Source organism: Ictidomys tridecemlineatus, chromosome 3 (genome assembly GCF_052094955.1).
Source record: "Ictidomys tridecemlineatus isolate mIctTri1 chromosome 3, mIctTri1.hap1, whole genome shotgun sequence".
In the NCBI taxonomy this organism is placed as follows: domain Eukaryota; kingdom Metazoa; phylum Chordata; class Mammalia; order Rodentia; family Sciuridae; genus Ictidomys; species Ictidomys tridecemlineatus.
In genome coordinates this window covers 36,057,055-36,084,945 of record NC_135479.1, presented here as the reverse complement: position 1 = coordinate 36,084,945, position 27,891 = coordinate 36,057,055, and the positions used below count along the sequence as shown (strand labels likewise).

The window sequence follows — 27,891 nt, the reverse complement described above, 5'->3', positions numbered from 1 at the left end:
AAAGTCATTGTTGATCATTGGGTTTGTAATTTAGTTGACTAGGCAGATGCTCATACCACCAACTAAAATACGTTATATAGCTAGAAGAGCATGTGTGTGTGTGTGTGTGTGTGTGTGTGTGTGTGTGTGTGTGTGATATGTATTTAGTGTGGAGTACCTGTGGCTTTGGCAAAATTCTATTAATCCTATAAAAAGTTGGCTATATCCTAGAATTAAGAAACAATGAGAGCTAAAGGTTAAGATGTGTTTATTATTGGCAAATATGTGGCATAGTTAACAATACTTTCCAAAAGAAGAGATAAAGAGGGCCAAGAATGAGAATTTATGGAAGACTAAAAATTAGGAATAAACTAAGGTAAATAGGCTTATAAATAAAGCTGAGAAATGATCAAAGATATTGGAAAAGAAACAGAGAAACACAGAGAAAAGAAATTTCCATGTGGAAGTATTAAATGTGTCAACAATCCAAAATTAGGACCAGAAACCATGCAGCAATTAATAAATTATTAATTACTTTTGCAAGAATAATTTCAGAGTAATAATATAAGAGTATGCAGACTAATATAGGATGTTAAGGAATGTCAGAAGTAATATGAAGATAACTGGTATGGACTAGTTTTATTTTTTTAAAGAATTTTGTATGAGGGAGCAAAAGAAAAGGCAGTAACTAAAACAAAATTCAGGGTAAAGTGAGGTTTTTTAAAAATTTTCAGAATGAAAGAAATTTGGGGATATTTTCACTCTGAGAAGAGAATTAAAGTATGAGAGACCTGAAGTACATTACAGACCTCTAAGAAAAGGAATGGGAAAGGATCAAGGGCACCAGTGGACAATTATATGCATTTCTTTTGATCAACAAATTCTACTAGTATTCTCAGGGGGAAGAAATCAGTAGTGAGGGCAAATACATTTGTACAAGGATATCATATATTCATTGCTCGTTATTTTAAATAGTGAGAAACTGAATTAATTGTTAAATATTAGCAAATTAGTTAAAGCTATTAAACCAATTAGTTAATTAAAATTTTCCATCCCAATTCTGTGAAATACCATGTAGTCATTAAAAAACATTAAGTGAAGTTAGCCAATCCCAAAAAATCAAATGCCGAATGTTTTCTCTGATATAAGGAGGCTGACTCATAGTGGGGTAGGGAGGGGGAACATGGGAGGAATAGATGAATACTAGATAGGGCAGAGGGGTGGGAGGGATAGGGAGGGGGCAGGGGATTAGCAAGGATGGTGGAATGTGTATAGACATTATTATCCAAAGTACATGTATGAAGACACAAATTGGTGTCAACATACTTTATATACAGCCAGAGATATGAAAAATTGTGCTGTATAAGTGTAATAAGAATTGTAATGCATTCTGCTGTCATTTATTTTTTTTAAAACCCCAAAATTTTTTCTGAATGACATTTATTAGTATAAGACTATTTGGATAAATTGCTATATCATAGTGGCACATGCCTGTAATCCCAGCGACTCTCAAGGCTGAAACAGAATTGTGGATTCAAAGCCAGCCTCAGCAATAGTAAAGTGCCAAGCAACTCAGTGAGACCCTGTCTCTAAATAAAATACAAAATAGGGCTGGGGATGTGGCTCAGTGGTTGAGTTTCCTTGAGTTCAATCCCCAGTACCCCCCAAAATAAAATTAAAAAATTGCTATATTATTATTATGTAATAGTAATATCACAAATTTAGCAGCTGAAAACAATTGACATTTAGTATCTCATAGTTTGTATAAGTCAGAGTATGAGTCTGCATCTGTGGATCCAATGGGATGCAGATAAAACATTTCAGAGGGCTGTTTCAAGTACTCACAAGATTTTAGTCGGTTGTGGTCTCATCTGAGGCCGAATTTGGAATGAATGTAGCTTCCGCCTCACGTGGTTGTTGTCAACATTCAGTTCTTTTGTTAGCTGTCATGCTGAGGGCTTGAATGTCTGATTGTTGACTATAGTCCATTCTTGGCTCCCTGTCACATAGACCATCCCAGAATGACTTCTCACTTCCTCAAAGTCAGCAAGGGAGAGGATCTCCTAGTAAGATGGGTTATATTCTTATGTAATGTTCTCATGGAAGTGATAACTCATCACCTGAATCCATATTTTCTTGCCCAGAAGCAAGTCATAGATTCTTTCTGTGCCCAAGGGGAAGAGGTAGATAAGCAAAAATCCGGGAGGTTGAGATCATGATAACTCCTTAGTATCTGTCTACCATGTTTGCTAAGGAAAATGTTACCTGTAAAAGGAAATTGATAGCATGATATAATAGGAAAAAATACATTGTATATAGTCATAGAAAAAGGGTATAACAATATATACCAAAGCAATAATAGTCTTTTTCTCTAAAGGTAGAATTTTGAAGTTTTTATTTTTTTATTTTTCTACTTTTTCCAACATTGTAACATGGAGTGTATTCTTTTTATACTTTTAAAAGGTTATTTAAAAACAAAATGCTAGAAAGGACTGGTATTAAAGAAGGAGTTAGTATTATGGGTGATTTTTCCTTTTCCCCCTGACCTTTCTATTATGTTAGTTATTGTTTAACAGCTTCAATGAGTATAATTTAGTGTTATTAGGTATGTGAGTTTTAACATATTTATACCATTGTGCAGTCATTGCTATAATCCAGTTTAAGATACAAATTACTTTTATGATTTAAAAAATTGTAAAAGGGAACTATAGATAGAAGAGAGGACTTCATCCTCTGAGACTGGATGGGAACAGGCAAAATTGACAGGTTAAGGATGGTAATACTTAACCCATTTGCATAATTTAATTTCATGATAATTACTGGAAAAGATAGAAAGATGAATGATTAATGAAAACCATAGTAAGGAATTGAGTTTAGTCATCCCTCAGGTATGTAGGGGATTGGTGCCACATCCCTCTGCTAATTCCAAAGACTGCAGATATTCAAGTCCCTCATATAAAATAATATTTGCTTATGACCTAACCACATCCTCCCCTATGTCTAGATTACCAATAACACCTAATACAGTGTAATACTACGTAAATAGTTGTTATATTAATATCATTTAGGAATTAATGATAGGGAACAAAGTTTCTACTTTTCAGTACAGATGCAATTTTTCTTTTTCGCCAAAATGTTTTTATTTTCTTTTCGGTACTAGAATTGAGCCCAAGGATACTCTACCACTGAGCTACATTCCCAGCCCTCCAAAATGTTTTATCTGCAGCCCATTGTGGATCCACAGATGCAGAACCTGCAGATATGGAGTGCCCACTGTGGTCTCTTTGGGGGATAGTTTTTAATTATTTGTGAATATATTCTAGGATAACACCTGTGATTGTAGTTGTGGGGATGAGTAGACGATAGAGATACAGGTTATATAATTAGTATGAGCTTTCTTTTTCTATCACCATAACCTTTTTTTCCTTAGTGTAATGACAGTAAGAAGTTTATTGGTGTAGAACTCTGAACTTTTGTTAGTTGGCAGCAACAGTACCTTTGCAGATTTTGTGTATTTGTGTAAAGGATATAGGTCAGCAATGTTTTTCTCTATCTAGGACTCTTGAAGTACAGAAAAGACTAAAAAATAGTGGAAAAGTTGGTAGATTTGTCTACATTATTTAGTATTTAGCAAATTAAGAAAAAGTTGAAGACAAATTATAATCCGGAAAAACATTGGCAACAATGTAAGAAAAAGTTACTTTTCAATAGAAAATGAGCAAAAAACACGTCCATAAAAGAAAAAATAAGCCAGGTGCAGTAGTGTGTGCTTATAGTCCCAGCTACTTGGGGTGCAGAGGTATGAGGATTACTTGAGCTCAGGAATTCAGGGCCAGCCTAGGCAACATAGCAAAACCATGTTTAAAAAAAAAAAAAAAAAAAGATTAAGGAAAAAGCAACAAACATGTGAAAAAGAGATTCGGAATCAGTGGTAACCAAATAAAGCAAATCAAAACAGTGGTATGTAGAAGTGTTTTTTTTTGTTTGTTTGTTTTTAAAAAACTGCTAAAATTAAAAAGATTTTTTATAATTTAGGTGGGGCAAATTGGCACCCATATTACTAGCAAAAATCGAAAAATGTGAATAACCTTTGACTTAATAATTTTACTTCTAGGAAATATCCTGAGGGCATAATTGAATAGCAGTATAAGCATATACATTATTTTAACATTTTTCAAATTTCTAATAACCTATATTTTATCAATAATTTAGTATGTAAATGAATGATGGACTATTCAAATGTTAATCATTAAAATATTAAATATTTAATATATGTACACATATAATTACATATATCTCTATGTCATTATGTGGATTGATATCACAACATATTGTTAAATTGGCTAACTGTGTACATGTATAACAGAATATGAACTGGTTGTTTCTGAGATGAGATAAAGGGTGGTTTTGATTTTTAAAAATATGTTATTATATCCTGACATCATCTAAATTTTTAAGTAAATTTCCTGCTTCTTTTTCTATAATGAAAAAAGAATGAACTTATTTTAATTTTATGCAATCTATAGGACCCTATATCTTAATTTTAGTGGAATGTTGTTTTTGGTTGAATTTTTATAGAAGAAATTAAATTATTTTAATATTAAGAACAAGATATAAGGTATGTTAATAAATATGGTAAAGATGAACTTTAAACAAGTTACTTAACAATTCCGAGGCAGAATTTCCTGTAAGGTGGGGTGCTAAAAATACTTATATATAGGATTGCTGAGAGAATTTGTATATAAAGGGCTTAATATTGTTCCTGGAAATGGTAGTTGCTCTGCTATAGTTTTTTTTGCCAGTATCGGAATAGAGAGACGTTAGGGGACAAAACTAAAGAAAAATTTCTTTCAAATACTAACTGCCTCCAAATTCCAGATAAACCTTTTTCAGGCACTAATCAGATTCCTCTAACTAACTTTCCCTGTTTAGTTAATTAGCAAACCTTTCAAGTTCTATTCTCTTCCCATTCTGTACAGTAATTTCTACACTAGGGGAAGGACTTTCTTGTGGTACCATGCAAGTTGAAGGACTAGAACTATTTCTTAGAATAGAGTAATTTTACATGGGCCACTGACCGATTCAACCTTGATACAGAGCTTACAAAAACCTTCTAAAGTGAAATGTTTGAGAACTGCTGTTTGTCTTTTTTTTTTTTTTTTTAAAGAGAGTGAGAGAGAGAGAGAGAGGGAGAATTTTTTTAACATTTATTTTTTAGTTTTCAGTGGACACAACATCTTTGTATGTGGTGCTGAGGATGCCAGGCGAGCGCGCTACCGCTTGAGCCACATCCCTAGCCCCAAGAACTGCTGTTTTGAGTATGAGAGATTCCTAAGTGTATGACAAACTCAGAGCCTCCAATTAAATTGTCCCATTAATGCTGTTTGTTCTATGGTTACTTATGATAGTCCCTGTCCTTTACACAGTTTTGCTATACCATTACATTTTTGAAAACAAATTATGTATTTTGTATTTATTTGTTTACATTTTCAGAATACATTAAGATGGCGGATCACTATGTACCAGTGCCTGGAGGACCAAACAACAACAACTATGCAAATGTGGAATTAATTCTTGATATTGCCAAAAGGATCCCGGTACAAGTAAGAGAGTCTTTTAAAAGCAAATTTCTTTTATAATAAAAAACTTTTTTAAGAACTTTTTTTACATATATACCAGGGAGTGAACCCAGGGGTACTTAAATCATTGAGCTACATCCCCAGCCCTTTTTATTTTTTGAGATGGGGCCTTGCTAAGTTGTGTAGGACCTCACTAAGTTACTGAGACTGGGCTCAAACTTGCAATTCTCTTGCTTCAGCCTCCCAAGTCACTGGGGTTATAGGCATGTACTACCAACGTGGGGCACTTTTATAAGAAAAAAATTAAAAAAAAAATTTTTAGGTGTAGATGGATACAATACCTTTTATTATTTTATTTATTTTTTCATGGTGTTAAGGATCACACCTAGTGCCTCAGCTATGCGAGGCAAGCTCTACACCACTGAGCTACCATCTCAGCTCATTAGAACTTTTAAAGAATTTTTTTATACAAAGAACTTTTTTTTTTTAATTTTTTTTTTTTTTTGGTAGCTGTAGATGGACAGTATGCATTGAGGAACTTTTATATAAAGCATCTTTTTTGAAAATTCTTATGTACTTTGATATGGAATAACTAAAACAGACAAGGAAAGATGGAAAGAAGGGAATGTTTAAAAATAAACATAATACAAATAGAAAGTTTGCAAGGGTCTTTCAGAGACTTTGTTATACTTTACATCTCACCTTCAAGTCATCCCAAGTAAGTACAAGTTAGCTAAGAATATCCTATGCATTATGCTCAGCCTAGATTATGATGGTGTTTTAGAAGAAGATTGTTTCTACCTTATCATGTTGTGTTAGGAAATTTAGGGTAAATACCTGAATGCCCATTGAGGAAAAAATTCTAGGCTTATACGGAACAAAGATGGAATTGGGGTGGCCAAAGTAATTGAATATTTGAAATTGGTCATTATTTTTAGAAAAGGTTCTATAGAGCCTAGCTGAAAGGCTATGAATTGAGTTTCCTAAAGACCAACAAGACTAAATGGATTGTAATATCAATTTCAACTTGTTTTTTACCTCTTCAGAGGTTTTGTTACAATGGACTGCTTATTGTTGTTGTGTGAAAAGTTTGCCAACAATCAAGCATAGAACCTGAATTAAGCATAAGTCTTCTATAAAGCTATTGTAGTTTTTGCAGTAGAGCTAGTCTTAATAGAGAATAATGTAGTTTGTGGTTTTTGTTGTTATTGTTCTTTGTTTGTTTGGTATGAATTTTAAGAATGAATCATGTTGTGTTTTCTTGTAGGCAGTATGGGCTGGCTGGGGTCATGCTTCTGAGAACCCCAAGCTCCCGGAGCTTCTCTTAAAAAATGGCATCGCCTTCATGGGTAACCCTTTGTGATGTACTACTGTTCCTGTCTTTCTGTTTCCTTTTATTAATTTTGTCCATATTTTACTCTTATTTTCTTCTGTTTGACATGTACTCAGCCCTTTTGTGTTTTATTCAATCAGTGATGCTCGGAATAACCCTTTTTATTTCTTTATTCCCCATTCTTCATTTTTTACACCCTGCTTAGCTCATTTCATCCCGTTTGTGTTTTCTGTCCCTGAGTTCTTTTCCTTGAGGTATGAAAAAGACTGTGCTTTCCAAAGCACATTTTCAAAAAGTTCCCACTAACCTTAGAAAAACATGTGAAGGGAAGGACTCATTTTGAATAGTGAAGAATGTGTGCCCTTAAATATGAATCAACACCTTTGCATTTAAGAATATAGACTATATTCCTATGGATAAGAGGCATTTTCTTCCAGGAGAGGTTTTATGGCTCAAATAGTTTCTCTCTGTCTCAAGAGAATTTTCATAATACTGAATATGCTTTGTAAACATTATTGCAGATAGATCTCTACTTTGGGTTCACCTAAGACCAAAGATACTATAATGTATCAGATTTGAACCCCAAAACTTTACCATCTTTATTTTAGGATATAAGTTAATTTTTTTTCTTTTCTTTCTTTTTTTTTTTTTGCTTTTTTGTTAATCAGTAAAGATGAATCATAAAAGATGATAAATTTGGTTTATTAGGAATTTAATCCAGCATATATTTGTGTATATTGAGCTCTCACTGTGTGCAAAAAGCTTACTATATTAAATTCTCTAGAGGGTACAAACATGAGTCAAAAACATAGCAGTGCCCATAATCAAATTTATGATCTCCATGACATGTAATGGGGATAGGGACAAGACAAATACAAAAATAATTAAAATACTGGGCAAAATACATGTGCTATAAAAATGAGTCAAAAATGTTACTTTTTTTGTTTTGTTTTTAGGTCCTCCAAGCCAGGCCATGTGGGCTTTGGGGGATAAGATTGCATCTTCCATAGTGGCTCAAACTGCAGGTATCCCAACTCTTCCCTGGAGTGGCAGTGGTAAGAAATTGTTTCTTGGTTGGATTTTTGAAGTATAGAAAAGCTTAGTAGATTATTTGGGACAATAACAGGAGGCTTAGTTGTTTAAAGTATATTGGGGTTCTTGATAAGAAATATCTAGTTATCGCCTAGCTTAATTCATCTGTCAAGTCTTAGAAATTTAAACTTAGACGAGGTACACAGATGATAAATTGGTCTAGAATGATCTTGAGACTTAATTTGAAGAAACTCTGCAAAACACATGTTCTGGGGGTTCAAATCTATTCAGGGTAGGTTAGAATCTTCCTTAGAGGCTGGCTTCTTAAGTGTAATTATACTTTTGGACCATGTGTGCGGTGGCCTGGGTCCCCAGGAAAAACCTAAAGTCCTCTTACTCAATGTTTACCTATCAGTTCTTTTCTGATGTCAGCCCATAATCTATGGATGATTTGCTTTGCAAAATACCACTCAACCTCAGTTGCCCTTGATGCAGAAAGTGAGGTCAATAGTCAACCTTTCTTTCACGCATGTAGAGAAAGAAAATTTTTTAAAAAATTATTCTTGACAAATCCCATAAAGAGTGCCATGAAAACTATTACAGCTGATGACAAAACGAACTTCCCTTTTTTTTAGTACTCACCCTCTGGGAGAAGACATACATTAAAACCTCTTTTAAATTGGAATGACCATTGTCTTGAGGCCAGGAGATTTGAACCCTTGTTATTCTGGCTCTCCAGGGGGATTGCCATATCCTCTCCAGACCTGCTAGGTCAAATAGTTTAAAATAAAAGCTTGAATGTGTTCTTGTTTGAATGGAGAGTCTATAGTGTTCCCCTTGTGGCTAAGTACAGGAACATTCAGGGAGCATGAAATCATGACTCTGCTGAGGCCAATAAAACCGTCATTTCCATTTCCAAGGGCTCATAAAGATTGAATTATTTCTCAGACCTCTGGCCCTAGAGCAGGCCTGAACACACAGATTGAAGGTATTGCCGGGTTGCTGTGAAAAGTCTGTTATGCTTTTTTGTTGTTGTTGCATTTTTATAAGTTGGTCCCCTTTAGCTCTCTTGGTTTCTTCCAGCATAAGAACCCAAATTGCCACCTCATGCTGTGGATACATACTGTTACCTATGCGGACTGATCACAGTGTTATGTCCTTTTTTTTTCCCTCACATCTGCTTTCAATTTAGGATAAATATGATAGCATTTAAAGAATATGTAGCAGAAAACTGACATGAATTCTTATAGTTACTCTCTCAAGTCACTTGTCTATTGCAGGTCTTCGTGTGGACTGGCAGGAAAATGATTTTTCAAAACGTATCTTAAATGTTCCACAGGAACTGTATGAAAAAGGTTATGTGAAGGATGTGGATGATGGGCTGAAGGTGGGTTCCTAACTCCAGGGATTCATGCCTTTCAACTGATTGATTATAGTCACAAATATGGTTCATGGTGTGTATCCTTGGTGGTATGAGGGTTGTAAGACCAGGCTGTATAGTTTATAAAGTGTAGAGTGAGGAAATGACTTTAAATTTAAATTAGTTTTAAGTATGTTATTCATTTGGACAGAACATTGCTTAGGCAATTAAATTGGTATTTTAAGGAAGTACTGTTTCTTCCTCATTCTACCACCTGTTAGATGTGAGGGGAATCAGCAAGCCACATACTTCTTCTTGAGTTCAGAACCAAGATAAAGTTTAGATGGCTAAGTCAGGTCAAAGTTTCAACTGTGTTACAATACACTTGATAAAAATGACTTCAGTGTGTAACAGCAATGAGATTTACAAACTGAATGCCAAATTTTACGAAGTTTACTGCCTCACTGGTAACTTGCAGTGCTGAATAACCTCAGGCTTCCTTCTATAGAGATGCCATTTTTATCATTTAGATTATTATATGGCTGAGAGCCAAACAAAAGCATATATTTGTGCAGTGGAGTTATCTCAAAAAGGAAGAGACTGAGCAGTACATATTTAGTTCTCCTTCTAAATTGACCAGTCACATAATTTATGCTTTTTCCCTTGGGAAGGAGTGAGGGAGGGAGCCAAGAGAGGCTGTAAGTATTACTCTATTATCCTTTCACATAGAAAGGTGAACCCAGGCAAAAGGAGAGAGATCCTTTCTCCAGCCTTTTCTTTCCTTATAGTTCTCTCCAGTTTGTTCCTTATGAACTTTTTAGCTAAATGAAAGTATCAGTTATGCCTCTAGGTAGATGATGGAAGAGAGGCCATTTTAAAAAAGTACATTGCTTGAGTTTGACTTGTGAGTTATAAATTCTAGAGGAATGCTAAATGTTCAATTAATTTTGCTCTGTTGTGTGCAGTTCAAGTTAAATATCCTATAATCTCCATAATAAGAAAAGTTACTATTTCTAATTGAATTACAAATGCTTTATTCTATTTGCTATAATTTGCAAAAGAATAGAAGTCCTTTTTTCTTTTTTTCCCTGATTTTAAAATGTAAGTAGAATTTTCTTTTTCTTCTTCTTTTTTTTTTTTTTTTTTTTGTGGTGGTATATGGACAGCATGCCTTTATTTTATTTGTTTATTTTATGTGGCGCTAAGGATTGAACCCAGTACCTCCCACATGCTAGGCAAGTGCTCTGCCACTGAGCTATAGCCCCAGACGTATAAACAGAAATTTCTGGTAGAAAATTTGGAAAGCCAGAGATGATAATAAAACTACCCATGAAGCTACGATTCAAAGATAATGCCTATTAACATAATCATGTAATATCCATGTATTTTCTTCCAGCTTTTTGGTTAATTCATATATTTATATAATCTTTATTAATAAATTCCAATAATTAAAAAATTAGGGTCTTACAATATATATTGTTTGGTAATTCTGGTACTTTTTTCTACTTGATTTTATATATAAACATTTCCTCCATAGAATTAAAATTCTAAAATTCTGTGTATGTACACACACACTGTGTTATTAAATCAGGGGTATTTTACCACTGAGCATCATCCTCGGCACTTTTTATTTTGAGGCAGGGTTTCTTGCTAAGTTGTTTATGGTTTTGCTTAGTTGCTGAGGCTAACTTTGAATTTGCAATCCTTCTGCTTCAGGCTCTGGAGATGCTGAAATTATAGCATGTGCCACCATACCCAACAAATTTATTATTATTTTGATATTGGGGATTGAACCTAGGAATGCTTTACCCAGCTCTTTTTTTAATGTTTTATTTAGAGACAGGGTCTTGCTAAGTTGCTTATGGTCTCACTAAATTGCTGAGGCTGGCCTTGAACTTGTGATCCTCTTGTCTCAGCCTCCCAAGCCACTGTGATTAGGGGCATGCGCCACTGCGCCCAGCCTTGCCCAGCAAGATTCTAAAATATTTTTAAAGGGTGAACTGTGGCTAGAACTTTCTTATATTTTTATCAGGCCTATCTTCTTATTGACTTCCTGTGGGATACCTTCTTCCCTTTCTAATGTCTTTTTAACATTTGTGCTATTTTGTTGATCACCTATCATTGAGTGATTTGAGTTAATCCCACTAATTCTCTTTATATCAGCATAGGAAAGAATAGAGCTAATTAAACTTTGGAAGAGATGGGTTTTTATCACTAATCTGACACAAAATTTAAAATGTTTTTTTTTTTCTGATGATACAGTTTAGAGATATAATTTACATTATCTTCATAATGTAGCAAAACCTTAAAAGCCAAGAATAATTTTACAAAGGAATGACTTAGTTATATAAAGATTTTGGTTAACTTTCCCCCAATTTACTTTTTGCCTAAACAGTACAATTCAGTTATCTTGTATATCATTACATATAAAAGTAACCTCATTCCTTCTGATAATTACATAGTATTCTACATAGTGTATGATATATCTAGTTTTAACTATTTCCTTATTTGATGGATAGATAATTTACTTTTCAAAAAATTTTTGAACTGTCACCTGATCAGCCTACTATAAATGTGAAAAGCACATTTAGAGCATGTGTTGAAAAATTAGTTTTCTAATTTTATTATTTTGAGATCTTGTTATTTATATTTTATAAAAAGTTGTATGAGAAAAAGCTTTTGAATACTTGAGAGTTCTTAGTTTTTTAAAAATGTGTGGTTAGAAGCTATGCTGAGACATCAACTTATATAAATACTTAAAAAAAATTATGGGTAATGTGTAAATACCTGCATACTAAAGGAAGGTACTCCAACAATATATTTGATACAAATTCATTTCTACCCATCTTCCATTTATAGAATTCTATGTATTCTCGAATTCATTTATTTGCATTTATATATGTGGATATATTAATTTATATACAATCATACATAAATATATAGTTCCATTTTGGTTTTGACTTCTATTATGGATTATCCTAGACTGAACCATATAAAATATTCAATATTCCAGTATTTTTTTAATCTACAAAAAAGATTATTTCTTTTGGTTTAACCTAAAAACAAATATTATTCTGTTAGTTTTTCACCTTGGTATATCTTGAGGTTCTTTCTATTTTAGTACTTCTATATCTACTAAATAACTGTATTATTAGAGGAGAAAATGCCAGTTTTCTTCTACTCTACTAAATACTACTCTTCCATTTTCCTCTTTCTTCTTAAAGGCAGCAGAGGAAGTTGGATATCCAGTAATGATCAAGGCCTCAGAAGGAGGAGGAGGAAAGGGAATCAGAAAAGTCAACAATGCAGATGACTTCCCTAACCTCTTCAGACAGGTAGAGTGCAAGTTCTTTTTGTTTATTTGAGCTGACATGTACATCAGAGATACACAATTTAACAATACTGAAATTTGGATGTCCAAAAAATACTTAATTTTTATCTTTGCCTATATCTAATCTAGTCTTTCTCCCTAGCCTTCCACCTGCTTATTAACAGGGAAAATACAGTTAGTGAAATGTCCAAATCAATTTAAGTTTTATTCATTTAGGTAATTCAAACTGTAGAGTTATTCTTTCTTATATAGGAAGGTAGTTCTTCCCTGCATGGCACATGTGACTCACAGTATCTCATAGTGACAAGGAAAAAAAAATCAGTGTCTTTCTGTATTTTTTACCCCTGGTCTGCTGACATAAATCAGTGTTAGGTATGCTGATATGATATTTATCTAGTTGTTCCAACATTGGTCAGACTCAGAGCTCATTGGCTTTCCTTACTTCATTTCAAATTTTCTGCAGGCCCCTGTGTTTCTACTATGTGTCCCATGTATCCTGTTGGCCCAGCAGTCTGTGCCTTAGCCTGTGCTGTATGGCTATCATATGCTTGGCACAGGATCCCTAAGACAGGCCAACATTATGTAGAACTGAGGGTGGCTCAGCAAAGCTCATCCTAGTGTCTCTCTGTCTTACCCTCTGCTTTGTAGTTAAGTTAGTGTGGCCATGGGAGTCGGATTTGGGGAACCAAGGATTGAACCCAGGGGCATTTAACCACTGAGCCACGTCCTCAGCCGCCTCCCTCCTTTTTTTTAATGTTTCATTTTGAGACAGGATCGTGCTAAGTTGCTTAAACTCAGTAGGTTGCTGAGGCTGGCTTTGAACTTGTGATCCTCCTGCCTCAGCACCACCATACCTGGTGATATTGTTGTATCTTTTCAGAATCTTAAACCTTTGCTCTGTCCTCACAGTTAGCCTCATGTACTTAACTTACCACTTTTTCTCCCACTAATACCCAGAAAAGATGTCAGAAAAAAGGAAAATGGGGTACAAGTTTAGCCTTATCACTCTCTTAGCTTTCCACATTTTCTTAGTTTTCCTAGCATCTTCTATTTCATACCATCTTTTATTATGTCCTTAACAATGTTTTGTTTGGTTTTGGGGGGCACTCTATCAGCTCTTTTTATTTTTTCTTTTGAGACCGTGTCCTGCTAAGTTGTCCAGACTGGTCTTGACTTTGTGATTCTCTTGCCTCACTCAGCCTTTCCAATAGCTGTGAATATAGGTATCTGCTACCATTCTCGAACTTAGCAACCATTTATTTGCTTTCACTCCTCCTTTTTCAAAATCTTTCATCAGCAATTTTTTTTGCTTCACTTTCAAGAGCTAAAGGGAGAAACTCTATGACCTGGGTCTTCCATGATTTGAACTAGATAAAGAAAATGGTAAAAATGTTGTCTTACTGCATTATCTTATTTTGAGTGTAAGAAGTTGAATATTACCTCAGTTTTTTTCATTACATTCCTTCTATAAATTTTGATTTTAGAGATAGGTCACTGCTTCATGGAGTCTAGAGAGAAGGCCTTTGCTCTTAGAAACAAAACAGAAAACATTGTAATGGTAACTCCTATAAACACTTCAAAACTATTTATTATTGTGGAATTCAATGGTTGAAACTGAGGGTGGCTCAGCAAAGCTCACCCTCAGTTCTACATTGAACCCAGGGGCATTTAACCACTGAGACTAGGACACTAAGGAGTGAGTCATTTTATGTGAAAATCCTTAAATTTCAATAATGGTTAGCTAAATAACTCAAACTAGTCCTCCCACTGAGAAGAAACTAAAAACTAAATGATTAAACAAACAAACTCTGTCTTAAGGCATTAAAGACCCTTTCAAGACAGGGAAGAATTATGGCAGAAGAAGAAAAAGAAAGGTGAACATGGAATTCAAGGCCACTCTTTTCATAAAGAAATATTCTAGAAGAAATAGCTGAAAAGCTGGAGTTTTCAACAGTCTTAAGAGACTAAAAGGCCAAAATATAGACTTCAGGGCTTGCTGAGAATGGGTGCCCAGGGAATACTCCCACATTGAGATTCTGAAGGACTATACCACAGGAGAAAGGATGAACTAGAAATAGACAAACCCTCTCAGGGACTAAATCTCAGATTCAAAGTACTCAACATTGATTCAAGCAATATGCTTTATATTATTACTGCTCATAGCCACCACAGGAAGCAAATATGAATCTAATCCAGAGAAAGATAATACCCAGAATCTCAATTTTTTCTATTAATTTTTGTATGGTATATTAAGCCCCCAATTAAAAATAAGCAGTCATAAAATGCCATGATTGAAAAATCAAGAAGAAAAGTCAATAGAAACAAAATCCACAGTGGATTTAAATATAAAATTAATCAGACAAGGGCTTTAAAGTAACTGTACTTAACATATCTGAGGAAATTAAAGATAAGATTGAGAATTTTGGCAGAGAACTGAAAAACCATAAAGAAGAAACAAATGAAAATCCTAAAACTGAAAAGGCAATAACTAAAATTAAGAAGTTAGTATAGTTAGCATATAGGTGCAGTTGAAAAGAGAATTAGTCACTGAAAAATAGATGAGAAGAAATCTTGGACTGAAGTATGAAGAGAGACAAAAGGATGAAAAATACAGAAAAGAGCAATGTGAGATAGTACTTTGCAAGGATGACTGTGATAACTCCTCCCCTCTCTGTATCCCCCTATAAAATATGATATTGCTCTTTTCTACCCTGAGAATTTCAACTGACCTTGTGACTTGTTTTGACCAATAGAATGTGACAGAAATGGTGTACAAATTTTGAACCTAAACTTCAAGTGGTTTTATAGTTTTTGCCCTTTCCCTCTTGGAATGAGCCCTCAGATTGCCATGTAAATAGCCAATTGTAGCCTACTAGAGAAAGGCCAAGTGAAGCAGAAGTAAATCATCCCATCTAAGGCTTCCTAGTCCTATAAACTCATAAGTAAGTAAAAGCATTGCTGTCCCAAATCATTAAATTTTTGAAGTTTGTTAGGTATCGATGGATAACTGATACAGTAATTAATATCTAAAGTTTTAATACTATCACAGTTAAAAACAAGGCATTGTTTTTGAAATTGGCTCATAGGTAGAAGCTGGAAAAATGATGAGGAAGATATTAATGAAGTTGGGGGGAATGATGAGCAAACTATTAGTGGAGGCTGAAGAAGTAGTGAAATACTTGTCATTGGAGTCTGGAAAAAAGATAACCGCATGTTTTATAATGGTGGAACAATTAACAGAAAATGTTTTCTGAAGTAACTTGAAAGATTATGTGTTTAAAGAAGTCAAGAATCTGGTTAAGGAGATCTCTGGGGACCAAGTGTTAAAAGTAGAGTGTTTCTACTTGCTTATACTAAGGAGCTGTAGAAGAAAGATGGGTTAAAGATGATGTTTTGTTTGCTAGCAGAGTTTTGGGTGCTAACACCCAAAAGAAATCAGAAGAGTCTAGAACTTGTTGGGGTTGAAAATATAATTGTTTCTCATTCCCAGTCTCTTTAGCTGCTAAAAAATTTGTGAAGCCAAAAAAAAAAAAAAAGTCTCAGTAAAGATCAAGTCATAAGAACTCAAAAATATTTACAGCAGTATCTGATAAATGACCTTCTTAGCTAGACAGACATGATTCTAATAATATTAAGGGCATTGCCTCACCACAGTTTGATTTGCCCAAAGTATAGAAAAGTCTATGCAGAAATGATTTATGGTTGTTTTTGAGATAAGCAGTGAATCCATTATGATCCATAGAAAACCCACAAAATTATCAAGAGACTTGTATTGATGAATGCACCAAAGGAACTAAAATGGACAGAAACAGTTCATAATGAAAAGAGGCCTTTGGATCTTCACATTTTTGTGGACAGGAGGCAGACTGAGGAAAACTATTCAGCTGTAAACATTAGTTATTTCTTTTTTTTAATATCATTTTTATTGTTGTTTATTTTTTATGTGGTGATGGAGATTGAATTCAGGACCTCTGATAGCTCAGTGGTAAAGTGCTAGGCAGGCACTTTACCACTGAGCTATCTTCCCAGCCCAACATTAGTAATTTCTAATGAAAAGTTTTTTCAGTGGAGAGGGCAGAGGGATGCCATGGATTAGAGACACACTTTTAAGGAATAGAACCAGATCCTCCCACAAAAAAAAAAAAAGAAAATCCCTGGGTAGGAGATCCTGGCAACATGTACCCACCTGGATTTCGAAATTGCTACAAACCAGTGACCACTATGTACCTCCCATCCTCTCCTCTTTGAATGGGAGTATCTTTTGAAGTTCTTTCTCCCAATCTTTTAATTAGATGTTGGGTGTGTTGGGGCAGATAACTTGTCTTTTTAGTTCCCAGGTCTTTGCATCAAGAAAAACTGTACATGCGGAGCTGCACCCAAGGACATGAGTCATGAGAAAAGTGGACATCAAGCCTGATGCCATGATTGGATGAGACTTGGGGGTCTTGGGGAGGGGGTGAGTCTATTTTGCATGAGGGAGGTATGTGAATTATTGTGGCCATAGGGGGACTATAGTAGATGGTTTGCACAGATGGCCACAATAACTCCTCCCATTCCTGTATGTGCACCCTTTGCAATGTGACTTTGCTGTTCTTCCCTTCAAGAGGTGGCATCTCTTTCCCCAGTCCTTGAATTGTAGCTGACCTTGTGACTTGCTTAGACCATTATTAAAAGGTGACCAAAGTGATATGTAAGTTCTAGAGCCTAGACCTCCAGAGGCCTTGCAACTTATCCCCTCACTCTATAGGATCACTGCATTAAAGAAGCCTGGTTTAACCAACTGGAGGATGAAAGCTCCTTAGACCTACCAGCCAATAAGACATGTGAGTGAGTCCATTCAGCCCCACTCAAGCCACCAGATTATGATATGCACACAATTGCAAGACCAGAAGAATTATTCAGCATAACATCATGAGCAAATAAAGTATTGATGTTTTAAACAAGCAACTGAGTTTTGAAGTGACTTGTTATTTAGCAAAACAGAACAAAAAAGGTACAGAACATAAAAGACATGGGATATAATGAAATGATCTAACATCATGTACTTTTAAGTCTCAGAGAAGAGAATGGAACAGAAGTAACATTTAAAGAAGTAATGAAACAAAAAGCCATATTTGTAAAGATAATGGCTAAGAATTTCCTTAAACTGGTAAAAGATACCAAGTACAGATTCCAAAAACACTATGAGCCCCAAGGAGAATAAATCTGCCATTCCCTACCCCACCTCCAAAAAAAAAAGGAAGGAAGGAAGAAGAAAGAAAAAAAGAAACATTTTAAAGCAACTGGAGAAAAAGGATTATTTTCAAAGGAGTAACAATTAACTTGAAATCTTAGTAGAGACGGTGGAAACCAGAACACTTTGGGATATCTCTTAAGTGCTGGAAAAAAGTTAATTACCATTGTAGGATTCTGTACCCACTGGCAAAATTTTTTAAAACCGAAGATGGAAGTCTTTTATTTGCAAAAACACCACGTGTTATATAATGTGAACCAGGAATGAATGCATAGTCTTGAGCACGTCATATATTTGGCTGTATGGAGTAGATGGCAATATTTGGCCCTGTTGTGGGGTTTGTATGTGTGTGTTTTCAAATATTTTGCTGTTTACCTTTGTAACATACTGGATGTTTTATGTTTTCATTTTCATTAATATTGGTTATATGACTAAGAATGCAAAATGTTAAACAGAGACAAGGCATGGACTCTATTTTATTCATTCTGTATCTATTGATTAACATAGTTCTACACTTCAAGGCTTCTGCTTGTTGAAATCAAAACAGTTTAGCAGAACAACAACAACAAAAATTTACCACTTAAGATTTTGTTTTCTTTCTTTTTCTAAAATAGGTTCAAGCTGAAGTCCCTGGATCACCTATATTTGTGATGAGACTAGCCAAACAATCTCGTCATCTGGAGGTACAGATCCTAGCAGATCAATATGGCAATGCCATCTCTTTGTTTGGCCGTGACTGCTCTGTACAGCGCAGGCATCAGAAGATTATTGAAGAGGCACCTGCTGCTATTGCTACTCCAGCAGTATTTGAACATATGGAACAGGTGTGTCTGTTAAATATTCTCACACAGAACCACTTCTCCTTTAGTTCCTGTACTGACTTGAAAATAGTGGAATTTCAAGCCATGATTCTGGATAATTGATAGTGTTTTGTCTTTCTTGTCCTTTTCTCATTAGGAAAATTGTCAAAGAACATTTTAAGCTCTAAAAGTAGTTAACACTTAAAAAAAAAAAAACCACTGTGCTATTTTGAGGAGAGATTAAGAAAAGAAAGATTTGGATTTTTAACAAGTTCACGATAAGCAAGTAGTTCCATTTTTGGGATTGGAGGTCATCACATCTTCAGATCCATTATCTTTAATTCAAATATCATTCACATTCTAATATTCAGGGGCTGGAGCTGTGGCTCAGCAATAGCGTGCTTGCCTGGCATGTGTGAGGCACTAGGTTCAATTCTCAGCATATCACATAAATAAACAACCAGAAACATATTTTAAAAAATTCAAATATTCATTATCTTTTATTTAAATATCTTTAAAGTTTATATACTCTGTATTTTTGTACAGAAAGAATTTCTGAGTCATGAAACATGTCTTGGAAGTGGATGTAGTTTAGAGGTCTTGAATGTAATCTTTTTAGAGTCATGACTCAGTCTCTGAATTATTGAAAATTTGTTTTCCACTTTTTACTGAACTCCCAAATAGCTAAATAAGAATTTGCCTATGATGGAAGTTTAATTCCTATGGCATATGTGTGTATTAGGAAGTACTCTCAAACTGCTGTAATACAGTTACCTCCAAAATATAGGGGGTTTAAACAAGGTGTAGATTTCTATTTGTCTCTTCATCATAGTTCAGAGCTGAGCTGGTGCAAGATACCTAGGGTTATATAGCTCTGCCATTCCCTAGGACAGGGTTTAGCAAGCTACAGCTCATGGGCCAATCCAATCTGTTGCCAATTTTTAAAAATGAAGTTTTACTGAAAACAACCATGTTCTTTTATTTATGTATGATTTATGCCTGCTTTATTGCTATAATGGCAGAGATAAGGAGTTGTGAGTATATGGCCCACAAAGTTGAAAAAATTACTATCTGGATCTTTACTGAAAATGCCCTTTGGTGGTGTTATCACCTACACAATTAAGTGAACTCATTGAAGCTAATGGGATAGAAAGAGGGAAGACTTGGAGGGCAAGTGGATAAAAAACACATATCACACCTCTCACATTCCATTGGATAAAATTCAGTCATACCCAGCACAAGGGATATTGGGAATTATAGTCTTTAGCAGGGTGACCATGTGCTCAGCTAAGATTCAGGAGATTCTTTTCCTATGAATATGAAGAAAAGTTGCTGAAGGGCATTTAGTAACCTATGTGCTAGTCTGCTTTTCTGGCTGCCCATTGTCCTTTATCTTGGTTAAAGCAAAGAACATACCTAGCCTTTCCCCAAGGAAGACAGCCAGAAGAAGTTCTTACTATGTATTACAGTTGCTACATCACCTAGAGATCCAAGATATACATGAGATCAGAACAGGCAGCTCGGTGGTAGAGGATGTACAAAGCCTTGAGTTTGATCCCCTATATTGCAAGGGCTGGGGGCAGAAACTCTTATTGTATTGTGTGCACATTTGAAAATGTAATAATCCCACCATTATGTACAAATAATGCACCAAAAAAAAAGGAGGAGGGAACAGGGGTTGGGGTTGTGGCTCACTGGTAGAGCACTTGCCTAGCATGCGTGAGGTGCTGGGTTCAATCCTCAGCACCACATAAAAAACTAAATAAACAAAATAAAGATACTGTGTCCATCTACAACTAAAAATATTATTTAAAAAAAGGAGTGGGGAACAAATCTGGATCATTCAAATTCTCTTGATGTATATTCTTCTCCATTAGGTGTGTATGTGGTTTTTCATAGGCCAGTGACCTAAAAGACCAGTTTTTATTCCTCCCCACTCTCCCACCCCAACCCAGTATATACCCATAATACAGTAGTGAAATATGAGTAGGATAACTCTTATTTGGGAAAATGAAAAATACACAGCAATCATTGGTCCACAGCACTTAACAAATCTTTCTGAAATTATGTTGATTCCCTGCTATATAATAGAGTATTACTTCACTTAATTAGACCCTGGTTCTGCTCCTTGGGAGTAAGTCCTTTGTCCATTGTCCTATAAGACGCCTAACTTTGTTCTCTGGGTAATTCTTTCTTTTTGAGTTGTTTTTTTTTTTTTTTTTTTTTTTTTTTAAAGAGAGAGAGAGAGAGAGAATTCCTTAATATTTATTCTTTAGTTTTCGGCAGACACAACATCTTTGTTTGTATGTGGTACTGAGGATTGAACCCGGGCCGCACCCATGCCAGGCGAGTGTGCTACCCCTTGAGCCACATCCCCAGCCCCCTCTTATTGAGTTTTCATTGTGAGTTAGGCTTTGCAGATTGTGCCTGCTTTGGTGGAACTTTTGTAGCCCACTTCCTGCTGGTACAGTATTGGGGATGAATACTATTCTAGTTAACCATCGTAGGCTATTATAGGCCAGACCATGATTTGTTGAAGAAATATAGTTCTCTCAATAACTTCATAAGTTTGTAGGCTATTTGCTACTCAGTTTTAGGTTGGAGTGAACATACCCAGAGATTTCTTCTAGATTCAGAAACTTTTCTTTTTTTTATCTGCTGGCTTTTCAGCTTAGCCCATCTCTCTTTTCTCAGTTTCTAACATTGGCCACTTTGAGGCCTCTGAAATTAAAGCACTCCCTTAATCTGATCTTTGACACTGAGTTGCTTCAGGGTAAGAATCTAATCTTTTGTTGGGCTACTACAAAACAAAACAAAACAGTTTTCTTTCTTTCTTTTTTTAAAATTTTGGTACTGGGGTTTGAACACAGGGATGCTTAAGCACTGAGCCACATTCCCAGCCCTTTTTGTATTTTATTTAGAGACATGATCTTGCTAAGTTGCTTAGGGCCTCGCTAAGTTGCTGAGACTGGCTTTGAACTTGTGATCCTCCTGCCTCAGCCTCCCATGCCACTGAGCATGTGCTACCTCACCCAGCTCTAATTAGTTTTTTTAAAGACTCAGTTGATGTGTGGATAGTGTTCCAATATTATAGGAAATAGTTTACTAAATGTAGTATCATGCTGTAACAAGGAGGCCACTGCCCAGCCTGCGGTGCCTGTTTCTTTTCTACCTACTACCTTCTTATTAAGCCATATTTTAATTCTTTTAAATAACTGAATCCTACCTGCAATTAATAATATCTATACTGATTAGGATACAGATTAAATTACTATAATAAAAACATCCAAATCACAGTGAACTATAGGAGATAGAATTTATTTTTCTTTCCCATTATAGGCTGAGGTGAGTTTTACTAATGGGACAGTTGTATTCTATGAGGCCATCTTGGGATTCAGGTTTTTTTCTGTTTTGCTTTGCCACTTTTATTGTGTTCTCATTGGCATGGTTAAAATTGGCTTACACTGTCATGACCATGTTCCAGTGCATAAGACGTGGAAACCAGGAATAAAGGATAAGCAATTTCTTTTCAAAATATGATTTTGATAAACAAAATAAGGAAAAATATGATTAGGTTTTTTTTGCATATCACTCACAAGGCTTGGTTGGACGAAAGTTAGTTACTAATTAGGGCTGGGGCTGTAGCTCAGTGGTAGAGTACTTGCCTTGCAAGTGTGAGGCCTGGGATTGATCCTCAGCACCACATAAAAATAAAGAAAGAAAGAAAGGTAGATATTGTTTTCTTCTATAACTAAAAAAAAAAATTTTAAGACAGGTTGGAAAGCTCAGTGATTCAGGGGGCTGAGACAGGAGGATCACAAGTTCAAAGCCAGTGTCAGCAACGGGAGGTGCTAAGCAACTCAGTGAGACCCTGTCTCTAAATAAAATACAAAAAAAAAAAAGGGCTAGGGATATGGTGCAGTGGTTATGTGCCCCTGAATTCAATCCTTGGTTATTGTCCACTCCCTCTCCCCCACAAAAAAAAGAGGTTGGAAAATCAAGTGCTTATCTGAAATAGTCATGTTTCTAGGAAAGAAAGCATACTGGGAATACTCAAAATTAGGGAACAATGAAGAGTCTACTGCCATGTTTTTTTTTTTTTTTTTCCCCTCTGCATGCCCTTATGTCTGTTGGGATGAAATTGTTTGTAATCTGAAGTGAAAAAGTCTTTCTTCCTAGCTTTTCAGTTGAGCTTGTCTTCCATGTTCAGGTATATTGTGTATAATCAGAAGGTGAAATTTGCTCTGATATGGCTAAGCACACTAGTGCCTCTTACAAACACTGGATAATTGAGTCAGCAGAAAGCTGTAGATAGTCATAGTGATTCAACCCCTGTACAAGATGACAAACTTACATTTGCTTATCTTTCTTTGAGTGTGCGGTGAAACTTGCCAAAATGGTTGGTTATGTGAGTGCTGGGACTGTGGAATACCTGTACAGCCAGGATGGCAGCTTTTATTTTCTTGAACTGAACCCTCGGCTACAGGTGGAGCACCCTTGTACAGAGATGGTGGCTGATGTCAATCTCCCTGCGGCACAACTCCAGGTGAGTCACTCTTATCTGGGTCCAAGTTAGAGCCTAGAGAAGTTGGGAATGTCACAGATGCCTGAAAAACTGGTTTATCCTGTGTCTGATAAGAGAAAAGGACCTCCTATCCGAGTCTCACCTAATGTTCATTTCTCTTATGTTTTTTTGATGTATGGTTGGTTTCCCAGATGTGGTACAAACATAGCAGTATTACTGAATTTTCTAGCTAGATACATCTGATATAAACTGTTACATTTTAGAAATAAACTCTAAAGACAGTATGCTTTAAATATTTAATTATAGTAAACTTAATTAGCCCTTCCTCCTTCCTTCTATGTTATTTATTGAAGTAACTCTATATCAGAGTGGTGTTTGACATTTTCCCTGGCAATGTGGTAGCATACATTTATTTTAATAATGTATAAAGTGATAGCCATCAATATTATTATCTTTTCTCAGCCCAGGAAACAAATACTATAGGAAGCAGTAATAGCTAATAAGATTTGATATTATATTTTTTTAAATATTATTTTTTAGTTGTAGTTGGACACGATACCTTTATTTCACTTATTTATTTTTATGGGGTGCTGAGGATTGAACCCAGGGTCTCCCATTGCGAGACGAGCGCTCTACTGCTGAGCCACAACTCCAGCCCCTTATTATTATTTTTAATCTATCGTATTCTTTGCCCATACAAGGAACACCTTGTAAGTTCTCATTAAAAACTAGAGGTTGATTTACTTCTCCCAATGGTTTGTGGGATGGAAGAGATAATTATAATATTAAAACTTTGCAGCTGGGCTGGGTTTGTGGCTCAGTGTGGAGAGCTTGCCTAGCATGAGTGAGGCACTGGGTTTGATCATCAGCACCACATTAAAAAAAAAATAGATAAAGTAAATAAAATAAAGGTATTGTATCCATCTAAGACTAAAAAAAATGAAAAATAAACTTTGTAGCTATTTGAATTTCATTTGTGGTTTCAGACACTGACTTTTCCATTGATATTTTTATTTTCATCCCTTCATGAAGAAACGACAACACAGAGAAACTCATGTCTGTTGCATTAGGAATTTAGGGTCATTTTTAGGAGTGGGGAATATTCTAGTAACTTATCTGTAGTGATATATTCTATTTCAAGTAACTTATAATTTATGATTGTAGAATAGACTATAAAAATGGGTCCTCAAATGAAAACTTTCTTAGGTAATCTGAGCCTCCACACTTGAAGGAAAGTAACCATGGAATATGAATGAAGTGTATTTTATTACCTTTCAGATTGCCATGGGGATCCCTCTGTTTAGAATCAAGGATATCCGTATGATGTATGGGGTATCTCCCTGGGGTGATGCTCCCATTGATTTCGAGAATTCTGCTCATGTTCCTTGCCCAAGGGGCCATGTTATTGCTGCTCGGATCACAAGTGAAAATCCAGATGAGGTAATCCATTACTTAAAAGGTTTAAGTTTCTTTTTCCCTTGTGAACTTTAATATTGAGATAGTATCTGGGGACATACTAATGAAATCTCTGGACTCCCTCTGGAGAGGGAAGTTTATAGAGGTTCCTCAGAGCAGATCATTCAGTGGGTGTGTAGCACTGGGTCTTGGCCTTTATGATTTTTGTGCACCATTTCTGCAACTGTGTGTGATTAACACAGAGCCTAAATATTGAGTATGTCAGTGTTTTCTTCTTTTGAAATATAATAAGATCTCTCATATTCTTCATTCTTTAACAGGGTTTTAAGCCCAGCTCAGGAACAGTTCAGGAACTAAATTTTCGCAGCAATAAGAATGTTTGGGGTTATTTCAGTGTCGCTGCTGCAGGGGGGCTTCATGAATTTGCTGATTCTCAGTTTGGTCACTGCTTTTCCTGGGGAGAAAACAGAGAAGAAGCAATTTCGTGAGTATAATAGCATTTGATTGCATATCACAGATAAATTTTTGTTAATTTTCAATGAAGTATGAGCATGGGAATCATTTATATGCTCTGAAAATATTTCTACAGATAGCCTTTTTTAAAAAATATATCTTTATTTGTATTTGTATTCAGTTGTATTAAATTATGTAGTATTTGATAGATATTTTTCTCTTTGTTGTCTGAGCCTTTTCAAGTATTTTTGCTTTCAAAAAATTTTGATAAACTTATGAAGTTAGTTGCTTTAAAGTTATCATGCTTTTTCACAGAAATTGTATTGTTATTGGGGGAGGCAGATTCTTGACCAAGAGCTTAGTATCAAATAATCATAGATTAGATCTGTATTTTTCATTAAAATAAATGTGCTATTGCACTTGTTTGTTTTTGCAGTACTGGGATCCCAAACCCAGGGCCTCAAGATATAGCTGTAAATCTGAGTCATTTAAAATTTTTATTTGACAAGTAAATGTCACACATATTTGTGTCATACCACATGAGCTTTTGCTATTTGTATACTTTGGGAAGTGACTAAATCAAGCAGTTTGTTTGCATTATCTTATATACTTATCATTTTTTTAATGGCAAGAACACTTTAAATCACTGTCCTACCAATTTTCAAGCATACAATATATACTATTAACTGATATACTCTTCTAGTCTTTTTTGGGGAGGAGGGTCCTGGGGATTGAACTCAGGAGCACTTGACCACTGAGCCACATCCCCAGCCCTTTTTTGTATTTTATTTAGAGATAGGGTCTCACTGAACTCGTGATCCTCCTGCCTCAGCCTCCTGAGCCACTGGGATTATAGACGTGCGCAATTGTGCCTGGCTCTTCTAGTCATTTAAAATAATAAAATTATTCTTTTCATTTTAGAGAAAGGGCATAAAAGAATTCCTACCTTGCATGTATAAGAAACTTTAGTGTGCTATAAAGTATGCATAGGTTTATGTAAATATACCTGGTATATCATAAATGTTAGTTAATATTTTATTAGTCATAAGCATTAAATATCAAATTAACAGCAGTTTGTTTATCTTAAAAAGCAGGCCTTTAGGACTCAAGTTTGACAGCTTATATATTTTAAAATATCTGTCTAAAATTGAGCTAGTTTGTTCTCTTTTTTGGGGGCTGGTGATCAAACTTAGGACCTTGGACATGCTATTTTTTAATTGTTTATTGCTTTATATCAGATATTTAATGCCATTTTTTTGATCTTTGAACTGTACACAGAGTAATAATCAAGTATTTATTAGTATTATTAGTTTTTAATAATGTTTCCAAAAGTATTCTTAGTTTTTAATAATGTTTCCAGAAGTCCTTTATAGTTCTTCTCCATTTATTCAACACTATAAATTGAAATTTTTCAAAATTACAGCCCTGCTATGAGAAACAAAAATATTGGTATAAAGCTGGATTTTTTTCCCTGCTTTTTCTTTCATTGTCATATCCTATTCTGTCAAAGTGAAGAAGGTTCACCCTAGAACTTGCCAATGGACAGATTTGTGGCCCGTGTTAGTTTTCAAATGTGTTTTGATTGGCTCATGGAGCTTTTTTTTTTTTTTTTTAACTTGTGAATATTTAAAAATTGGGGAGATTATAATAAAAATATGGATTTCTGTTTTCTCTTAAAAATGGGATGATGACAATGTTCGTTTTATATTCCTCTTGGTAAAAGTTAAGTCAAGTTTTTTTGTGGCTCTTCCTTTTAGATGATACTTGAAACACAATACCTCTTTTTCCCCATCCAATTCATCCAATTTGCCTCACTCATTTATATTCCCACACTGGCTTCTATTGGTATTTAGGTGTAGTCTTGATCAGGCTGACCTCTGTGTATTTTCTATTGGATATGTCCAATGACCTACTACAGAAGCCTTGATCCTTATTTCTGATCTCCTCTGTATATTTTGTTATAGTATAAAGCTAACTAGGATGTCTTTTGGCATATTCAAACTGTTATCTCTATAATATTTGCTTTCTGATACTATGTCAAAAGTTCATTCTTTGACTTGGAGTTTTCTTTGTCTTTTCTTCATTACAGTTAGACAGTTTGACGTTTAGACTCTTATTTTCCATAATAGTTCCAGTTCATATTTCCAATATTATTTCCCTTACATCATAATGTAGAAACCATGAGAACGGAACCACATCTATGTTGTTTCCTGCAGTATCCTCTGAACATAATAAGCATTCAGAAAATATTTGTGAATGAGTGTAATTGCCACTACGTCCTGTCCTCATACTCTCTGCTTTAATCATAATATTCCCTGAACACTTCCCATATTTTCTTTTTTTTTTTTTTTTTACTATTCCCTCTATTCATTTATTCATTGATCATACTCAACAGATATTTACTGAGTATATGTTATGTACTGGTTCTGGCAATATAGTCAAGACCAAATAGGGTTTCTGTCCTCATGGAAATTTAAAATCCAGAGGAAGAAAGACAAGCAATTAAAACATAATGTAGTAAGTATGATGGTAGTGGGATTATAGAAGGGCATTATAGGAGGATGTAGCTGAGTCAGCTCAACCTACAGAGTGTCAGTGAAGGCTTCACAGAAGGAAGTGATTTCGAGATTAATACTTGAAGAGTATATAGGACTAAAGTGAAGGAGGACACAGACAGGAGGATGGAGGAGGGAAACAGAATGAATGTCCTAGGCTGAGAGTATGCCACCTGAATACTGTTCCTCTCAACTGTTAGTTTTTCAAGCCCATATCAAATCCCACATTCTTCATGAAACTGTAAGGTTTTCTCCCCTCTTAGAACCTCTCTTATACTTGGCTTTAGTCTTTCTA

At 35.1% G+C, this 27,891-nt stretch overlaps 1 protein-coding gene across 9 annotated transcripts in view; it reads left to right on the top strand.

Moving 5' to 3' along the window:
* Positions 1 to 27,891, top strand: part of Acaca (acetyl-CoA carboxylase alpha) — a 288,856-nt gene that overhangs the window by 83,020 nt on the left and 177,945 nt on the right. For all 9 annotated transcript variants that reach the window (XM_078042389.1, XM_078042384.1, XM_078042383.1 and 6 more), the window contains 9 exons: positions 5,473 to 5,582; positions 6,826 to 6,907; positions 7,848 to 7,946; positions 9,204 to 9,310; positions 12,508 to 12,618; positions 18,462 to 18,671; positions 23,023 to 23,193; positions 24,451 to 24,612; positions 24,909 to 25,072. In XM_078042389.1, coding sequence (XP_077898515.1) covers positions 5,473 to 5,582; positions 6,826 to 6,907; positions 7,848 to 7,946; positions 9,204 to 9,310; positions 12,508 to 12,618; positions 18,462 to 18,671; positions 23,023 to 23,193; positions 24,451 to 24,612; positions 24,909 to 25,072 — 1,216 coding nt within the window. The remainder of the gene's footprint in view (positions 1 to 5,472; positions 5,583 to 6,825; positions 6,908 to 7,847; positions 7,947 to 9,203; positions 9,311 to 12,507; positions 12,619 to 18,461; positions 18,672 to 23,022; positions 23,194 to 24,450; positions 24,613 to 24,908; positions 25,073 to 27,891) is intronic.